Below are 18,260 nucleotides of genomic sequence, written 5' to 3'. Positions count from 1 at the left end.
AGGTGAATGCAAATCAGCCATATGTGCACCCACATTACGTGCAGGAAATAAATGTGTATATTCCTCCATATGCAAAGTTGTACGACTGGCTTGCTACTTGTCATTATTCTCTTCTTGCTGTAAAACATACACCCGGCATATATACATACAACTATAGATTGTAAGTTTGCGAGCAGGGCCTTCCTACCTCTGTCTATTTGTTATTACCCAGTTTTATTCTATTAATGTTTCCAATTGTGAAGTGCAACGGAATATGTTGCGCTATATAAGAAACTGTTAATAAATAATAAACTCTGCATAGTACACAGTTCTGTGTACATGCCCACAGTGGTCCCTTGTTACAGCCCAGTGTAGATGCAATTGAAATGCATACAGATCTGCATTGCCCGTATTTGCCTGGAGTATGAGTTGTGCAAATACACACAACATATGCTCCATAAACAGGTGTCTATCCATATAGCAGTGAATAGCCCTTTATCAGTGACAACAGCGCTTTTCACTGCTTCACTGTATTCATAGAAGGGGTTACCATGGAGAAGTCTCCGATTTCCACAGCGGTGCCCCTGATTAGTGCACTGTACACATTACTTCCCCACACACTAGTATGGGGAGAGCGATTCATAGAACCTCCATTTTCCATTTCACTTCTAATAAAAATAATCGCCACCTCAGGAAGGTGTAATGTGCCTCCTGCATGTTGCTTCCACACTGTGAGGTGCTGTGGAGTAAAGCGCCAGCATGTTGTGTGGAGAAATTGTCTAATAAATATCTGCGTTACTAACTGTGTCAAAGTCTTGGTGGCAGAGTGAGATGCGGAGCACATTCGGCACCAAAACGGTTAAGAATAACCTCCAATAACATTATTTCTTTCAGTTTCTCATAAGCATGACATACATATTTTATAATGGTTGATCCATCCAAAAAAGAGTATACATTATAGATGGTATTGTGTGTCTATTTAATAAAGATATGGAATAACACTAATTGCAGTAAAAACATCATACATTAGGCCTGATTCTGAGGTGGGCGCTATTGCAGCCACAACTATGTATTTTGCCATGCTAATGCCTCAGACAATGGTATTCGTACAGAGATGCCCACCAGCTGCGGTGCTAATTAGGACACACCATCAGAAGCATTGGTCGCACCATGTGAACACTGCATCAGCCCTGTGGAAGCGTAAATTATCTGTCTGAACATGGCTGCCTGTGTCAATGCAAATGCATCTTAAGACACAGTGGCTGACCGTGACACACCCGCGTCTGGCTAGCCACCCCTCTGTTACCACACAGAAATTGTCTCTCTCTGCATCCAAATTCATCATGCGGCTCCCGGCGGTAACCATCAGGACGCATGTGCATACTGAAAACATCGGCCATTTGATTGCGACATTGACACTGTGTCCACCTCTGGCTATTAATGAATGTTTTGATTATGGGTTTACATTTTCATACCTGCTATAGCTATCCTTCATTTGCAATCCAGATTTTATATACACTTCATTGTTTTCAGACTGAATTATGGGGATATGTACTCCTAAGCCTTGGAAAGTGATAAAGTGGAGAGTGATAGAGTACCAACCAATCAGCTCCTAACTGCCATTTTTAAAACACTGCCTGTAAAGTGGCAGTTAGCAGCTTATTGGTTGATACTTTATCACTCTTCAAGGCTTAGTACATCTCCCCCTGGGAGATGTTTTAAACTCTCTAAAGAGAAAAAGTGGAGAAGTTGCCCCTAGCAACAAATAAGCTTGTAACTGTCATTTCATGTCATGTCAGCACCACTGTACAATAGTATATGAAGACACATCTGCTTTGTGGTCATTGTGATGCTTTAACATTATATAGCTACTGTATATGTATTGTATAGTGGTCACTGTGATGTTCTCTGCATTATACAGTATGGTTGTCAAATTCTATTTTACTATACTGGTAAAGGGTGACTACTATCTACTGGTTGGGGAGGGTGGATGCTGGGCTGAGTCTTTACCCCAGATGACAGAGAGCCTAGCTTCACCCCTGGGTAATGTTACAGTGGGAATGGGAACACCTAAACCAAATTCCACCATTGAAATGTGCAAAACATTGCATTCAAATACAGAGAAGAAAGAAAAATGTTAATTTTGCCAATTTCTACACAGAAGTAAATCAGTATCTGTGTAGAACTTATGTACACATAGATGGTGCTATAGTTCCACCGTATAAAACATCCATGAGTGCCAATGAATAAATGAATTGTCGCCCTCATCCAATGGATTTATGCATGGCACAATACAGTCTAAAAGCATATAACAAAATATGCTGGAGAAGTCAGAACTTTTTTAAAAACCCTTTCACCACACATATTACATTAATAGAGACATACTGAGGATTTTTGGGGGCACTCTTTTAAGTTTATTATGTACAGTTTAAATATGTTAAGTGAGGGATATTAAAACTAATCTTTTATTTCACCTTTATTAAAATTAATGGGTACACAGACTTAAGAAAAGTGGTTAGCCTGCCCACACATAGAAAACATATACAAAAATACAAAAAACATAATGCACCAATACAGACTCAAGACAATGACTAATCTTTCCAGTCACAAAAAGATGCTAAAAGTAAAAAGCACCAATAAATTCCATTTACATGAGTTCACTTAAGTGTGAAACACAAAATGTCCATCAGTGAGAATTAATGTGCAAATTAAGGACACACTAGGTCTGAAGGAAATTATATAATTTTATTCAGGACACAAAGGGGGGAATTCTATTCAAAGTGATGCTGAATAGCCCCAAAGCTATTCAATTCAATGCGGTGTTTGGGCAGGCTAAGGATTTCTTCTCGCACACCCCTGGGGATGCGAGGAGAAATGCGCCAAAGTGCTGGCCGTGCAGCTGCTTTCCTGCTTAGTGTGGCGCTAACAGCCGCGCAGCCAGCACTTTAGTCAGAGAATGCCGGCTCTCATGCCTAAACACCCAGGTTAAGTCGCGAGAACCGATGTTCTCCGACATAACAGCGCAATGAATTGAATATCTCTGGGAGCTCCATCCCGGCGCTATTCAATTTGCGTTGTATTGAATTCCATCCCAAATATTCCAGTGGTGAGAATATTTGTATGAGTAATTCATGAATATTTTTTCAGTAACTCATTTGAGTCAGAAGACATGGAGAAAGTGTTATGTTTCTGATCAAAAATACTATGTATCAGATACCACAGAGTAGAATCTATTACCTAATTGTGATTATAAAGAGCACTTGGTCAAAGTAACTATTAGCAGCAGGTTCAAAGTGGCAAAAACAGAATCAAAGTACATCAACAGTTAATCGTGAAATGATCAGTCAGTTCAACACACTCTGCGTACACACATTTTATATATATATATATATATATATATATATATATACACACACAGGGGTTAAACATACGTACCTACCCTCCTGATTAGGCCGGGAACCTTCCGATTATATAAGAATTCCCCGCAGGGGGCAATGACGCGATTCACGCCAAATCGCTTCATTTTGGCCCCGCCCCCTGCTTCACAATGCAGAGATTCTCTGCATTATATAGTGGGGGGGGCCTGGCCAAAATGATGAGATCACGTGGCCACGCCCCCACTCTGCCCACACTTGCTGGCCACAGCCCTGATTTTGACAATCTGGCTGCCCCCTCCCGGAGGGGCAGCCATAATGTCGGCATCTCTGGAGCTAAAGTGGGCATGAACAGTGTGGAATGGAGTTCCGGCACCTCTAATGGTAGGTGGAACTAGTTCCACATCCACAAAGTCCCTGCACAGAAGTCCCACAGACAGAGAGCCGCTCACTGTCTGCCTAGGATGTCTCAATTTCTTCAATGGTCCCTCATTTCAGAGAAACTAGCATATAGTTAGGGAAAGAATCAAGCGAAGGCAATACATAGGGGTTGCAAAAAAACATTAGGCATTAGTGACAGACTAGTTTGTGGGGACCCCATAAAAAAAACTCGGGAGGCACGGCAGTATAATATCACTGATGATATAGAACTTTTTTCTTTTTAACCGATCTAACATTGTAGTCTCAGCTGATGGCAGGTGTGCTAAAAAAAAAAGCATCAAAATGTATTTCACACTGTCAAAGCCCCAAAAGCTTCTGGGGCCTAGATGGCCCCCAGGCCCCCTGCCGTTCACTTTACCGTTTCCTATACACAATAGTGTGTGTGTAAAGAACAGTTTTCACACTTGCTTTGGCCTGTCAAACTAGCGTGACAGGGCTGGGGGGGTGGGGAGTAGACGGTGGGGGGGAGATGAGTTCCACCACCTCTCCGGGACTAAATTAAGCCCTGTATCTATCTATCTATCTATCTATCTATCTATCTATCTATCTATCTATCTATGTGGCCTATTCATCAACACTAAAATAACGGTTTTAAGGACATTTTCCTTAATTTCCGTTATTTTAGTATTCATGAAGAGACTTAACACAGGAGATATCACTGATATCTCCTGGTTAAGTCCCCCTGCATTAATTTCCACACTCCCCAAACATTAGTACATTAGTATGGGGATATGGAAATTATGCTATTCATCAAATTCTGAAAATTATGTGAGGTGGCGAATAGTAGGTGACACCTGCTTTCAGCTGTGCAGGTCCCCCGACATCTTCCTCCGTCGCTCTGGTACCTCCTCAGGCTCCGGTGGCTGCTCGGACACTGGGTCTTATTCAGACCCGCTTGCAAGCGCCAATACACTCGCAAGCGGGTCGGTGTTGAGGCCCTGCGCACACGCAGCGGCCGCACTGCGCGTGCGCAAGCCCAGGAGCGAGAGAGAAATTCTCACTACAAAAGGGGCGGCTGTCGATAGTGATCGACAGCTCGCCCCGTTTTGTAGGCGGGGCAGGGGGTGGCTACACAAACGGAGGCGTTCCCGATGGAATGCCTGCCATTTAGGGGCGGCCCCACTGACATCATTTCATGATGTCAGTGGTGAGATTTTGGCTCTAATAGAGCGAAAGCTCACTGGGGCTTGTGGTAGACGAGACCCAACCACAAGGGTCTCGTCGCAAGCCCCGATGGTCGCCATGGTCTCGACCATCGCGACCATCAACCTGGCCGCTCACTAAAGCTGTGGGTGGTCACCCACAGCCTAGCGAGCGGCCAGGAGGCCGGCTCAGAACATAGAAGCGGCCACCCTCATTCAGAGCGAGCGCTCGCATTTTGCGAGCGCCTCTGAATGAGGTCCACTGGCTGTGTTCTCCCAGCAGAACACGATAAAGTTTAGAGAAAAAAAGTTTTTGCCCTAGATTTTGCCCCTGGTTTTACGAATGTAACAGCGCATGCGCAGCACAGATTCCAGCTGCGGTAAGTTAGTGTAGATAGGGAAAACTATCTATTTCGCAAAAATGACAGCTTTTTGGAATAGATAGTTATGGAGAGGAGGAATGATGAATTCCTCCGGTAATTAGGTAGAAATCCATTCTAGTTCTAATCCTAATTACCTCCATCGAATTTTAAGTTATGATGAATAGGCCCCTAGATCTATATATATATATATATATATATATATATATATAACTTCGGTAAATACACTAATGGTTAAATCCAAGCTGTCATTCCAAAGTGAGTGACACAGCCTTGGGTATACACATATGCTGAAGCTTGTGTGTTAATGCTGCCCCCGTTTGTGTGGCCACATTGAAAATTGAAATTAATACATATTATATGTGTGGTCACTTGTAGATGGTGAATCAAAAGCAGTTCATAACATACTGTATACATCACGTTTATACAATATAAATATCCTTGCTTGAGTCCAGATGGTTATATCAAATTGGACTGTAATGGAGGAGTTTGGGGAACTCTGAGCCAGGGTGGGGTTTTTTTTTGCTATTGATTTTTTGTGCTTATAAAGAAAACACTGACTTGCATATTTGGATAGAGAGTGGAACACTAAAAAAAACAAGTTCATTATAAAACACTGGCATGCTGAGAACTGCAAAGTGTTTTGATGCCCAAATGGACTTCTGCCAAGAAACAATGAGCAGCCAGTGATCAGCCTATATGGAAAACAGCATAAGATGTTCATTTGTAATTTAAAGAAAGCTTTTACAATCCAAATAAAAGAGCTTGCTTTAGAAAAATTCAGGCTGTGTAGATGATACTTAAACACATACCCTATATTTTAGACTTTGACAGTGCACACACTGCTTAACTGCTGTGACTTCTGTGAGACCAAGCTGTAAACTTGTCATACAGTGTTGTGCACAAAGACTGCAGATACAGACTGCAATAATAATAAATTAATATTAATGCACTATTCTTTCTTGTGACTATAGAAAACTTATACACAGTTCACACAAAACCCTCTGGCTCCCTAGACCAACATTATTGTGTGCAAAGGCGTCTTAAGAGAGGAGGGGGCCCGTGTGCACTCACCGTGCAGAGCCCCCTCCTCTCACCCCGGTGGCCGACAGCCGACTGACGCGGCTGGCCAGCCACCGGAACATTAGGAGACTCCGTGCACTAGAGTGTGCCCAGAGTCTGCTGCGCATGCGCAGAACACCTGAAAAATGGCTGCGGCGGCCATTTTCCGGTGTTCTTAGCAGCGCTGACACCCGACGTGGGACCACGGAAGATATATTTAAACTAATATCGGTGCAGGGTGTGCGGTGCAGGGCCTCCCTGGACCTGGGTGCCCCGCACACACTGCAGCCATTATAGATACGCCACTGGTTGTGTGACTGGACTTGCAATCTGGCTGGACCAATATGCAATATGTGGCACTTAATCTCTTTTATCAAACTCCTTTTGGCCTACGGATTGTTAAGATGGGCACACACTGGCAGATAAATTGGCGTATCAATTGATCGGCCAATATGTAGTTTGTGCATTGAGCAGTGTGTACCAGCTATATGTCTGTGAACTACGTTGTTCACAGACATATCTCGTTGTTGTGCTGCATAAGCTATATTGGTCCAATCTTTCCTCTGAAGACAACAACTGAACTGCCAGTGATTTGGACAAGAATTGCATAGTGTGTACAGGAGAAAAGATTAATTGCATACAATGCTCCGACATGATTTATCCTGCTGTCGTTCAGAAGATTGCATAGTGTTTACACTCTATATCGTGTGTTCTGGGATGAAGGGAAATTGGAACAACCATCGCGCCTTAGGGTGCGATTCAATTTAGCCTTAGGTTACCTTAGCGGTTCTCACCATTGAAGTCAATGATGGGAAATGCTCATTGGCTGAGAGGAGGAAGGCTCGCATCTCTCAGCCAATAAGCGCTTAGCATCAGTACTTCTATAGTGAAATCCCGCCACTGAGGCGTTATTCGGGTAGTACCGTCTAAGTTCGGCGGCCTGGATAATTTTTTTTTTTTTACAGCTATCCCTGGATTAATACTTCGAGATTTGGACGTGAATGGCTTCAGGGATACTAGGTGAGTATGTGTGATTGTGAGTGTGCATGTGTGTGTGCATGTATGTTTCAATAAAGTTGTACATTCACGGTGTGCGTGTACTGTGTTTATTTTAATAATTCTTTCAGAGGTGAACACAGGTACCAGCGGGCCCGTAATGCCCTGCATGCTGGTACTTGTGGTTCTCCAGGTGCCAGCATGCAGGGGAGGCTTGTTGGGACCTGTAGTTCTACTGCAAAAGACAATATTTTTTCATTTAACTTTGCACCACATTTTACACTATTGGTTGCTATGGGCAACAGCTCCACTTCTAAAAACCTGCACTTTAATAAATATACCCCTAACTGCTTCTTGTTTGTTTTCTCATCTAGTCGCTAACTTTGTTTTGTATTTATAAATCATGTCCCTCTATTCTGTATTATTGAATTGTATTATTTATAGCAAAACAAGTCTTTCATCAGTTCATATTCGTAAAAATACATATAAATTTCTATTACATTCAAATTATAAAAAAAAATTTGTTTAATTCAAACAATGGGGCAGATGTATGAAGCTCTGGAAAGTGATAAAGTGCAGAGTGATAAACGGCCAACCAATCAGCTCACAACTGTCATGTTACAGGCTGTGTTTGAAAAATGACAGGTGGGAGTGGATTGGTTGGCCGTTTATCACTCTGCACTTTATCACTTACCACAGCTTCATACATCTGCCCCATTCTCTGTTTCTGGTTTTCTTTGGACTCATATCTTAAGGCTTACTCACTTTTCGTATTGATTAAGAGGAGGAGCAGACTGATAAACTTAGTTACTACAACACAATATTATGGGGTCTATTTAAAAAAAAAGCAAAGCAAAAAGCAGAATAAAAAAATCTCCGGGAGCCAGCGGGGGATTGAAGATGATGGAGCCGGCCAGGGCAGCGGAGGGAAGCAGGGAGAGAACGGCCCTTCCCTGCTTTTCTCCATTCTGCAGGTAAGAAGAGGCGCCAAGAGGGAGCGGAAGTGCCGAGAGGAAAGAAGACTTATTATCCAGGCTCGGGCTTGTTGGAGGAGCCCCCGGCGTGAGCCTAGGTCGACTCGGCCCCCTTCCTTCATAACACTTCTTACCTGTCTGTGGCTGCAACCTCTCTCTCCAGCCCAACATACGCTGCTGAGTGCTGTCTGCGCAAGGTCCAGAGAGGCTGCTGCTTCTCTCTCTCTGCCTACATAATGTGCACTGAGGGGCGATCTGATTACACTAATCTCCCCCCCTGCTCTGAATCTGGCCCTGCCACACATATATTTTTGTAGGTGTTCGCGTGGCCACGCCTCCATTAATTGGTTACGCTCCCTCCACTTCACGGGCCCTCTCTATGACCCTTCTCTCATCTATATAAATTCCTGCACATAATGGGGGCTGCAGAAATGTGACAGGAGAAATGAGAAGACGGAGAATATAGGAACAGGTCATAGGGTTTCATTGAAATAATATAATCTTTTTTAGGGCATGTTGTTTCACGAGCAGGTAAAGCATTGTGGTTTGCAGCTTTATTATTATTAACATTTATTTACAGCATAATAACAGACAAAGGGCCGTATTCAATTAGCTGCGATAAGCCATTTTCGGCGTAAAGTTTCCGCCGATGACGTCATTTTGCTAGGCGAAAACTTATCCCCGTATACAATTCCAAAGACTTTTCACCAGTGTGAAAAGTCTGCGCCTTGTAACCAGTGGAACGGATTCGCCTCTAAATGCAGGTGAAAAAAAGTGCAGAATTGGGGGTTTGGGGTGCAAAGTTGCAGGAACACCCTGCAGCCTTGGGACAGTTCCCCAAAGGTAAACTGCACCAAAAAATAAAAAAAAAATGCTTTAAATCACCCCAAAAAAGTACTTTTGTTTGGGGGGCGAAAAAGTCCAAAGTTGGTGGACAAACTAAAAAAACTAGCAAAACAGACTCCAGGGGGTCCCCCAAGTATGCCCCAGGTGTTTTTTTGATTGCAGGTGCTTGCTGAAGATGCATTTTTTAAACCTCACTTTAGCGTTTTTAACCATGCTTGCACCAATTTTCATGTACCCCAAATTTGCTGGGACTACTTATTTTAGCCAAAAAAAAACTGCTAAATGCTATTCTTCACCACTTGTGCAAAGACGCTAAACAGCAGCTATTTAAGCACACCAAATACCTTCAGCAGGGCTATTCGGGGGTATCCATAGTAATCCCCCATGTCAGTCCATCTTTTGGGGGGTGTCAGGCTGATTTCCCCAAATCTGACAGCACTTTTTGCCTGGTTGAGTTTCGCCGGGACGCTTTTTCGCGTCCTTTGGAATTGAATAGGGCAAAAAGCGGCCGCGTGCATGAAAAGTGTTTTCTCCAAAAACACGTGATGCAGGCGTAAAGGACAGGACTTTTCGTGGCTAATTGAATATGCCCCAAAGAGGTAAAAGAGCCCTCCTCGCAAGCTTAAGCTGGGTACACATCTTACAGATATATCTGCAGATCGACTGTTCTAAAGATATATCTGCAGATGATGGTTGTTCATACACACTGAACAACCATCATCTGTCATCTGGCTGTGAGTCCTGCGTTGGCCGGAAGTAGCGTCGCACACCAACTAACCACGGCCTCTGGTGCAAGTGTATGGGCGGTCCATCTTCAGATGATGTTAGCCGGTGTAGTCGATGGGCTACATAACGTAGACATTACCGGGAGAGGGTTCCATAGGAGCCCTCTCCAGCAGTGACCGTTACACATGCGTGGTCAGCAGACCAGAGACGCATAGTAGCGCTGCTGTGTCCTGATAGAGGAGCGAAGCGATCGATAACGATAATACGATCACTTCACTTCTAACACATCATAAGGATGGGGTCCCCTGTCAATGCATTTGTATTTTAATACATCCTGGCGAATCTTAGTTTCTTATTGTGTTGAAAAGCAGTGATAATAAATTATAATTATCAGGTCTAGGACCCTTAATCTCATATAACTCTAGCTATATTTTCACTGTAATGTTAATTACCTTGTATGACAATACATCTTATTACAGTATATTGTTACTCCCTATCATATATAAGCTGCGTCTCCTACATAAACAGTGTCCTTGCTGAGGCACAATACAGCTATGTTTCTCCTCATACATTTATAGAACATTCTGATATCCCGTCCTGCTAATGTTACTAACTGGATATGGCCTTCAAACTTGTATCTAGCTCTTCCATTAAGTATCACATTCCCTCAAACTATACACTACCTCCCACAAGATATGACATGATTTTAGCAATCTGTCACACATAATACATGTTTTATCCGTTTGTGCAGGAACATTTCTCATCTATTTTCTCAGATAATTTTGTGTTCAGTACAGTGAATTGTGTGCATAGAATACTGATGTTGGGGGTAGTACCAGAGCCGCAACTAGAAATTTTGGTGCCCCGTGCCAGAAAGAGCATAGCCACCCCCACTCCCCAAATGCATTTTTATAATATAGACAATAGGCGCAAGCCAAAACGGTGCGTGGTCTCATACATACCAAAATAAGCCGAATATTCTATAGTTGAGAAAAAAGAGTGACATGGCAAAAGAGTAACGTGTCAGCTAACCATTAGCACATACTACATACAGTGAGCGTACACTTACTGCTGGTGTGCAGGGCTGACACCAACTGTGTATAGTGTACCTGTGATTAAGCGGGCTATAGGCATTGGCACCATCAAGAAAAATATACATTAAAGTGTCAATTCAGATGAAGGGCCCACTGCCAAGGCCACCCACACAGGAGCCAATGGCAGAGAGTGACAGTGTCCTCCTTAACCCCTCCAGTTTCAGACACCACTGACAGCTACATAGTACTGCTGCAGAATATTACTTAGGACCCAGCAGGCATGGCACTGATATGTCAGCATGTGTCCCACCTTAGCACTCCTTCTAGAGAGTTTCTCCCTTGCTGTAACAAAGTAATCCTCAAATGTTTTCCCCCATGCTGCAGTAAGCGCTGCTTATACTTCTGCTGACCGTCATGGCAGCCCCTCAGTAGTGACACCCGTGCCTTGGCAATGGCAAATTAATCCGTAGAGACTGGTAAAATCATAACAGCCAGTCAATGTGTTAGCTATAGCTGCCCTCTTTCCCCAGCGCATGGCAGGCCGGCTGCTTCTCTATTGCTCAAACACACACGGGGTGAGCCTGGCACATATATATTACTGCTCTATGGCCATCACTCTGTGCGGATCAACGGCTCCTCCTCGCTTGGCACAGTGGGAAAGACGTCATGTCATCTCTTCTCATACACACAGTGCAGGAGGCGGAGCTCTGGAGTGGAGAGAAGGAGCCGGGAGCAGCACTAGCATAGCATAAATAGCAGCGGGAACTAGGCAAATAGAGCTGGTTCCGCCCCTTTGGCATCCTGCACTCTGAGCGATGGCACCTGCCGCATCGCTCTCTTTGGAGGAGGTTCCTGTTATGTGGAACTGGAGTGTTTTATATTATGTGGTGCGAACACAGCATTTTTTTCTAACACAATATTAGAAACGGAGGGAGTTGATGGTGTCTAATGCTAGGCTCTCCTTCTTAGCTATTCAGCCTTGGCACATACTGGGATAGTATGTTGGTCTACCCCTAGGATAAAAGTGCTAGCCTGGCCCTGTACTGTATAGTGGTAGAAATTACCTACACTAGTGTTCCCGCTAGGCTGTGTCGGCGGGGAGCCACGCACTGCCCAATTTGAAGTCTCTGAAATGCACCTTGTTCTTATGGTGGCTTCCCGCTGAAACAGCCGTTCCCACCACAGCATGCGCACGGCATCTATTCACTCTGCGGGAAGAGCTCGGGGGCAGCCCAACATCTCTGTGAGTGCTGGGCATGCCCCCTCAGTGATGAAAAGAGGGTGCGGCTCAAGGACACGCTCCCTACAGTAACCACACGCACGTCGTGCCCTTCTTTGATAGCCGCCCTGCCCAACCTAGAATGAACACTACTACACTATCTGTCAAAAGTTCTCCCATATTTTCAATAATATATGCAATGTCTCATTTGATAAATCTGTTATCCACATAAGTCTCCATCTTGTAACAAGATGGATGATCTGAGCCTGTAAAGATATTCATAAGCTTTAAATGTGTAATTATTACAGAGTTGATTTCTGCTGAGCTATGAGCCGAAGAACCTTGAATGTATAAACAACATGCAGATAACGTTATGAATAAGGCTGTGTATCCTTACCCCCCCCCCCCCAACACTGCCACATGTACAGGTAGAGTGCTAACAAAGACTGCTATAGTGAGATATAATAAATGAATATTCTGATATGTTGCAATTGTATGAATGCTGTGTTTTAATTTATTGTCTACATGTAAATAGACCCAGAGAGAATCTTGAAGCCAAGTGTGGTGGTGGTGATTCTGTCTCCTGAGTCTCAGTAATAATTCAAGGGTCTGACATACACTAATGAACTTGGGCTGGTGATTCATCACAATAGATTAGTTCTGATCTATCACAATGTACTCTGAGATTAAAGTATAGAAAAAAAAGCAATTGGAGGGGGAAAAAAAATCATAGAATCTGTTTGTTTGTTTTTTTAATGTAATCTAAATTTTTGATCCATCAAATTAGCCCCCTTTTGCAGATATAACCGCCGGCCACATTCCTGGCAATCTTTACAAAATGGAAAGCAAATATTTTGAAGTTGTTCCCAAAGCTGTTGCAGAAGTTTCAACAAAATGTGTTGCACTTGTAGGCTACTTTTCTCACCCTTGTGTCCAGTTCATCCCAAACCAGCAAGGTGGCGTTTAAGTCTGGAGACTGTGTTGGTCAGTCCACGATTTTAAGCCTACCATCTTGTTCTTTTCCTTGAGGAAGTGACAGCCTCAAGTTATGTTATGGGTCATTAGTTTACTGTAGGGTGAACCCTTGACCATCTAGGTGTAGACTGGAGGGGTATTACATGGCACTGCAAAATGCTTTGGTATCCCTTTTGGCTCACGGTTCCAGTCACTCTGTGCAAGTCACCCACTTGGCATCCAGCAGGAGAGCCCCAAGACCATCACGCTTCATCCTCCATATTTGACAGCTGGTGTTACAGGGGTTTATTTACAGAGCAGTGGCTTGTAAAAGCAGCCACTTCCCGGCGTGTTTCAGCCAAAACATTAAAAGGGCAATGCTCTTAATAGCAAAACACACACACTGATGAACCATCCTTTCACCTATTCAATGGCATAAAAAACCCCTGCCTGATGAAATGAAAATTTCAAATTTTGATTAATCGGTCCATAAGATCTTCTTCTAGTCTTCAGTAGTCCCGTGGTGGTGCTCCATGGCTCAGGCAGCTGTAAGTTCTTACCTCATTGCTTGTTCCCTGACTTTTTTTATAAGTCTGAAATGTACATTATTTTCAGTTTTAGCTAACCTATACTTATTTTAAAAAAAACCTCAAGCAGTTTACTGAAAAATAGGGGTGCTCTGACACTTTTGAACGATAATGTAATTACCTTGTAAGATCTATACCAGGGATTAGCGTCAATTTGGGGTAATGATGTATTTGCTAAAGTACTGTAACTTCATAACACTTTGAATATACATTCATATTGATAACTAGTTATTTAAGTGTGCTATTCCCTAATTAAGAAAAAAATTATTTATAAACAATGCTTTTCTGCATTCCAAGTTGAGTGCATTGCATGTCAATCTATATTGTTACATAACTGCTACTAGTGTGGTCAATCAGTAGCCAAAAGTATCCTGGTTCTGCTGTAATAACGTTACAGTGGGGAGCAATGTTAATTTATTTGGTACGCAGGCTTAGCGAACCGTGATCAGTGATTTCCTAGCTGCTTCCTGTTAAATCCTAGATCTTACACAGTTACACACCACTTACACATCTGAGAAGGGACTGTCATGGTAGCTGTTCCTGTTGCCTGATCCATGAGTTTTTACAATAAATAACAAACGTAATTTAGAACATACTCCAGAATCTCAGATGGCTTTCCCGGACACCCAGAAGAGAGTGCTACTCACTTCCCAAGTGAAATGGGTGGTAAATGATGAGATATGCACTGAATTGACTCATTGTGTGCCTCAATTATGCTAGTGCAGTGTCACACCCCCGCACCGCCCACTTGACCACCCTCCCCCCCCCCCCCCCATTGCAACCTGCCACGGAAGGGCCAGCCAGAAAGTCGTCAACTATGAATTAGAAGTGCTGGTTCATTACTCTGGATCCTAAAGCCGGCCATACACGGTGCGATATAGTAGCCGATCCGACGTATTGGCACGATATAGCTGCTATATCGTACCGTGTATGGGCATGATTTCGTCCCGAGCGCGCTCCTATGGGGTTGTACATCACATCTCCAGATCTTACGGAAAATCCACTCGATGTGGGGATGCGATTACGACTCCATGTTGTGCTATGCGGGTGAGGGAGGGATGTGCCGGCATATCGGGCGGTCGACCACCACTTCGCTCCGTGTGTGGGGACCGCCCGATATGTCGGCCATCGGATCGGCCGTCGTCATACATGGTGCATATGGCACCGTGTAAGGGCCACATAAGACTGTGGTACCCATGATTTTCAAGAGTAAGAGCTGAGCTTTCATATAGCCTAGTTCTTTGAAATGCGCGTGTTACCTAACACATTGGCTAGGAATCGCTGTTGCAGCCACCTCTATGTATATCTGACTTAAAAATAAAAAAATATTTTTATTATATAAAAGACATTTATCTTTTACAGATGAAGCAATACTGATAGTATTAGTAACATTCTTATATTTGAGTGACAAGATTGTGCATTTAGTAAACATTTCCGAAGCTGAAATAATTTGGGGGTGAGACCCTAACGAGAAGGTAAACGCTGGCGTCGCAGGGAATTTTCAACCCTGTGGCTTACAACAAAAGAGGGCCGTGCTGTTATGTAGTTAGGGGTGTGCTTTACTACAGCTTACTTTGTACCTTAAATGATGAAGGCACTTTTGGAGAAGATCAAGGAAGCAGATTCATAAAAATTGCAATAACTGCTTTTATAAAAGTTACACCAAGAGTATCAATCTTTACACGTACCTGTAATCTGGCTTTCAGAAACATCAGCCACTTAATAGACATATACTGTACATTCTTATACACGTCACATCTCCTTTACATATCTCCTAAGTTGTTCACAGTCACGGGAGGTCACAGCTGCTATGTATGAATTTCACTTTTTGACCTCAATTACATAGACTACAGCAGTGTATTGATTATGACAACAAGAAGATTTACAAATAAAGCAATGGGAGAACCCTTTATGCTTTCCCAGGGGAGGAAAGCAAAACATGAACAAGTTATATTTCAGGGAGACTTTTTCCAAATAAATATAATTGAACAGGCAAATGGCTAACCATAAAAGGGTGTCTGATTAAAGAGACTGGTCTTTTCATGCAAGATCCACAAATAGAAATCTGACACAGTCCTGCAAGAGAACAATGGATCTCTATCTGCCTTCTGCACCCAGGGAAGCACAAATGTAGGAAAAATACAACAGCATGTACTAAAGGCCTAATATTTCATACACTACTTATTCCATATGTGGCATTGTTTTGTGAATTCTATCTACCGTACAAAAATTCTTGTCATTTATGAAAGGGACATAAATGCATTGTCTGCTAGCTTGGCTAGACAAGAAGAGGAAACTTCCAGTGGTGACCATATACAGTACGTAAAACCCATTCGCCAGCCAACACCTATGCTATGTTCAAAAATTTCATAAATACTATAAATAATGAAAGAATACAGAATGGTGCCCATTGTTGGCAATAGTGCAATTGCACATGGACATGGATAATCATCTCAGTTCTTACATCATGAAGTTCTTATAGATCTAAGCTGCTACAGAAGCTTTGGGGATACAGATTTATTAATCTAAAGTGTTTCTGGACAATGTTATGAAGCACACAATGCATTTCACAGTATTACGTACAAGAGGTTCTTCAGCAGCTGGGCGCTTATTATTATTATTATTATTATTATTATTATTATAACCTGACTTGACTTCACAGCATTCTGTTAACAACAGGGCTGGTGCAGATAATTAAAACCATTTAAGGAAATAGAAGTTCATACATTAGGTACAAGTATTGCAAAATGTATATAAATAAACCCCCAATGTTCCCACCATCCATCGTAGAGCAGCCAGACCCTGTATGTAATAGTGATCTGGAGCTAAAGGATCTGGGAGTAAATATAGCAATATACACTAGCTAAAACAGTAAAGGACATGATGTTTATATGCCTATATACACTGTACAGCTGTAGAGACTGAAAACTGTCTTGAATGATTTAGCACAGCACATCAGGAAACTCCCAGCTACAGTATGCCTTCATACATAATTTGCAGTGCTTTGCTGGCAGGCTCAGGCTGTAATGCACTATAGGGTGAGACCGCAGCACCCCACGCACTGCACATGAGTGACAGTCCCTGCGACCTGGGACTCCTGCTTACCTCCAACAGCAGGGACAGAAGGAAGACCCCAGCACACTGCCAACTCTTCATGTCTCACTGTGTCAGTCACTTCTTCCTCTAGGACATGAAACCTTCTTCATCCAGCATTAATATCCTAGGAAACAGCTGGTGCTCCAAAAACAAAAAAAATAGGAAAAATGTACAGAGTATTCCCAGCAATTGCTGCTCCCTTTAGTTTCTGTTATTCTCCATGTGTGGCTCACATGCCGGATAGCAGTTATGTAGGACAATCGATGATAGAACAGGGTCGATCCTGGGACTCCTTGGCTTGTTAGCAGCTCATCCTCCTCAGCAGCAGCAGCAGCAGCAGCAGATCATGATGACAGAGCCGGCGGGGATGTCTCTGCTATGTGCACCGTTCCTGCAGAAAGGGGCGATGATGATGGAGATCACACACAGAATGAGGGAGGGGATGGGAGGGAGAAGGGAGAAGGGACTAGCACTGACACACGGAGGCAGGGTGTCATTTTATTCTCTGCTTCTCATGGAAATGATTTCAGAGATGGAAATGGAGACACTGGGTTTAGATCACACAGTGAGGAGGGATTAGGAGGAGGGGATGCCCATCCTTTTATACCTCCCTCTCTGCCGTCTTGTATTTTCCTAGCAGCTACTGTAGTAACCAGATGCTTTTTATTATTATATTTTTCCATTCTCACTGGTCTCCTCTGAGTGGCCTGCGAGGCATATGCTAATGGAAATAGTATATACAGGCTGCTCTGAGGGAGCAGGGAAGTGCTGCTACACATTATACTAAAGGTAGGCTTTCTGCTCTGAGTGTAAGTAATCCCTCCTGCCTGCTGGATTAATGCTGTGTATGCTTATACAATACACTGAAGCACCGAGAACATACCTGTCCCTTTTATCATTGCATAATATTGTGGGGAAGTCACCTAAGTCACAATGTTAAGGAAATAAAGTGAGTTGTATTAGATGAAATCTCTCCTGGCTGTTAAGGTGCATATCCACTAGCAGACTGTGAAGCCACGTATCCACTATGCGATGTTACTGAGCGATTGCACGATTATGATATCGTAATCGTGCAATTGCTCAGTAACCATGCACAAATCGGGCATGTAAATGTGGGAAACGACCAGCGATGCGCGCTCCTGCTGGTCATTTCCAACATAAATCATCGCCTGAACATGCTGGTCAATCTGCCGATAACGACAGATTGGCCATGTTCAGGGATGAGGGAGGGTGCCTACACTGAACGACTGATCGTTCAGTGTATTAGGCACAGCACAGACTGTGAAGCGACTGCACGATTACAATGTCGTAATAGCGCAGTTGTTTCAAGGTGCGTATCCACTAGCAGACTGAAACGACTGCACGATTACGACATTGTAATCGTGCAGTCGTTTCACAGTCTGTGCTGTGCCTACACTGAATGATCAGTCAGAAACGACCAGCGGGAGCG

General features: G+C 43.3%; 1 protein-coding gene across 1 annotated transcript in view; it reads right to left on the bottom strand.

Moving 5' to 3' along the window:
- The window catches only part of VOPP1 (VOPP1 WW domain binding protein), a 173,549-nt gene extending 156,194 nt beyond the window's left edge, over positions 1 to 17,355 (bottom strand). Inside the window, exon 1 of the mRNA XM_088476055.1 lies at positions 16,820 to 17,355. Coding sequence (XP_088332181.1) covers positions 16,820 to 16,870 — 51 coding nt within the window. The 5' untranslated portion in view covers positions 16,871 to 17,355. The remainder of the gene's footprint in view (positions 1 to 16,819) is intronic.
- Positions 17,356 to 18,260: the final 905 nt, after the last annotated feature.

This window comes from Taudactylus pleione, unplaced genomic scaffold (assembly GCF_031769625.1).
Source record: "Taudactylus pleione unplaced genomic scaffold, aTauple2 ptg000181l, whole genome shotgun sequence".
In the NCBI taxonomy this organism is placed as follows: domain Eukaryota; kingdom Metazoa; phylum Chordata; class Amphibia; order Anura; family Myobatrachidae; genus Taudactylus; species Taudactylus pleione.
Note: the sequence above shows the minus strand (reverse complement) of the source record. Positions and strands in the feature narration are given on the sequence as shown.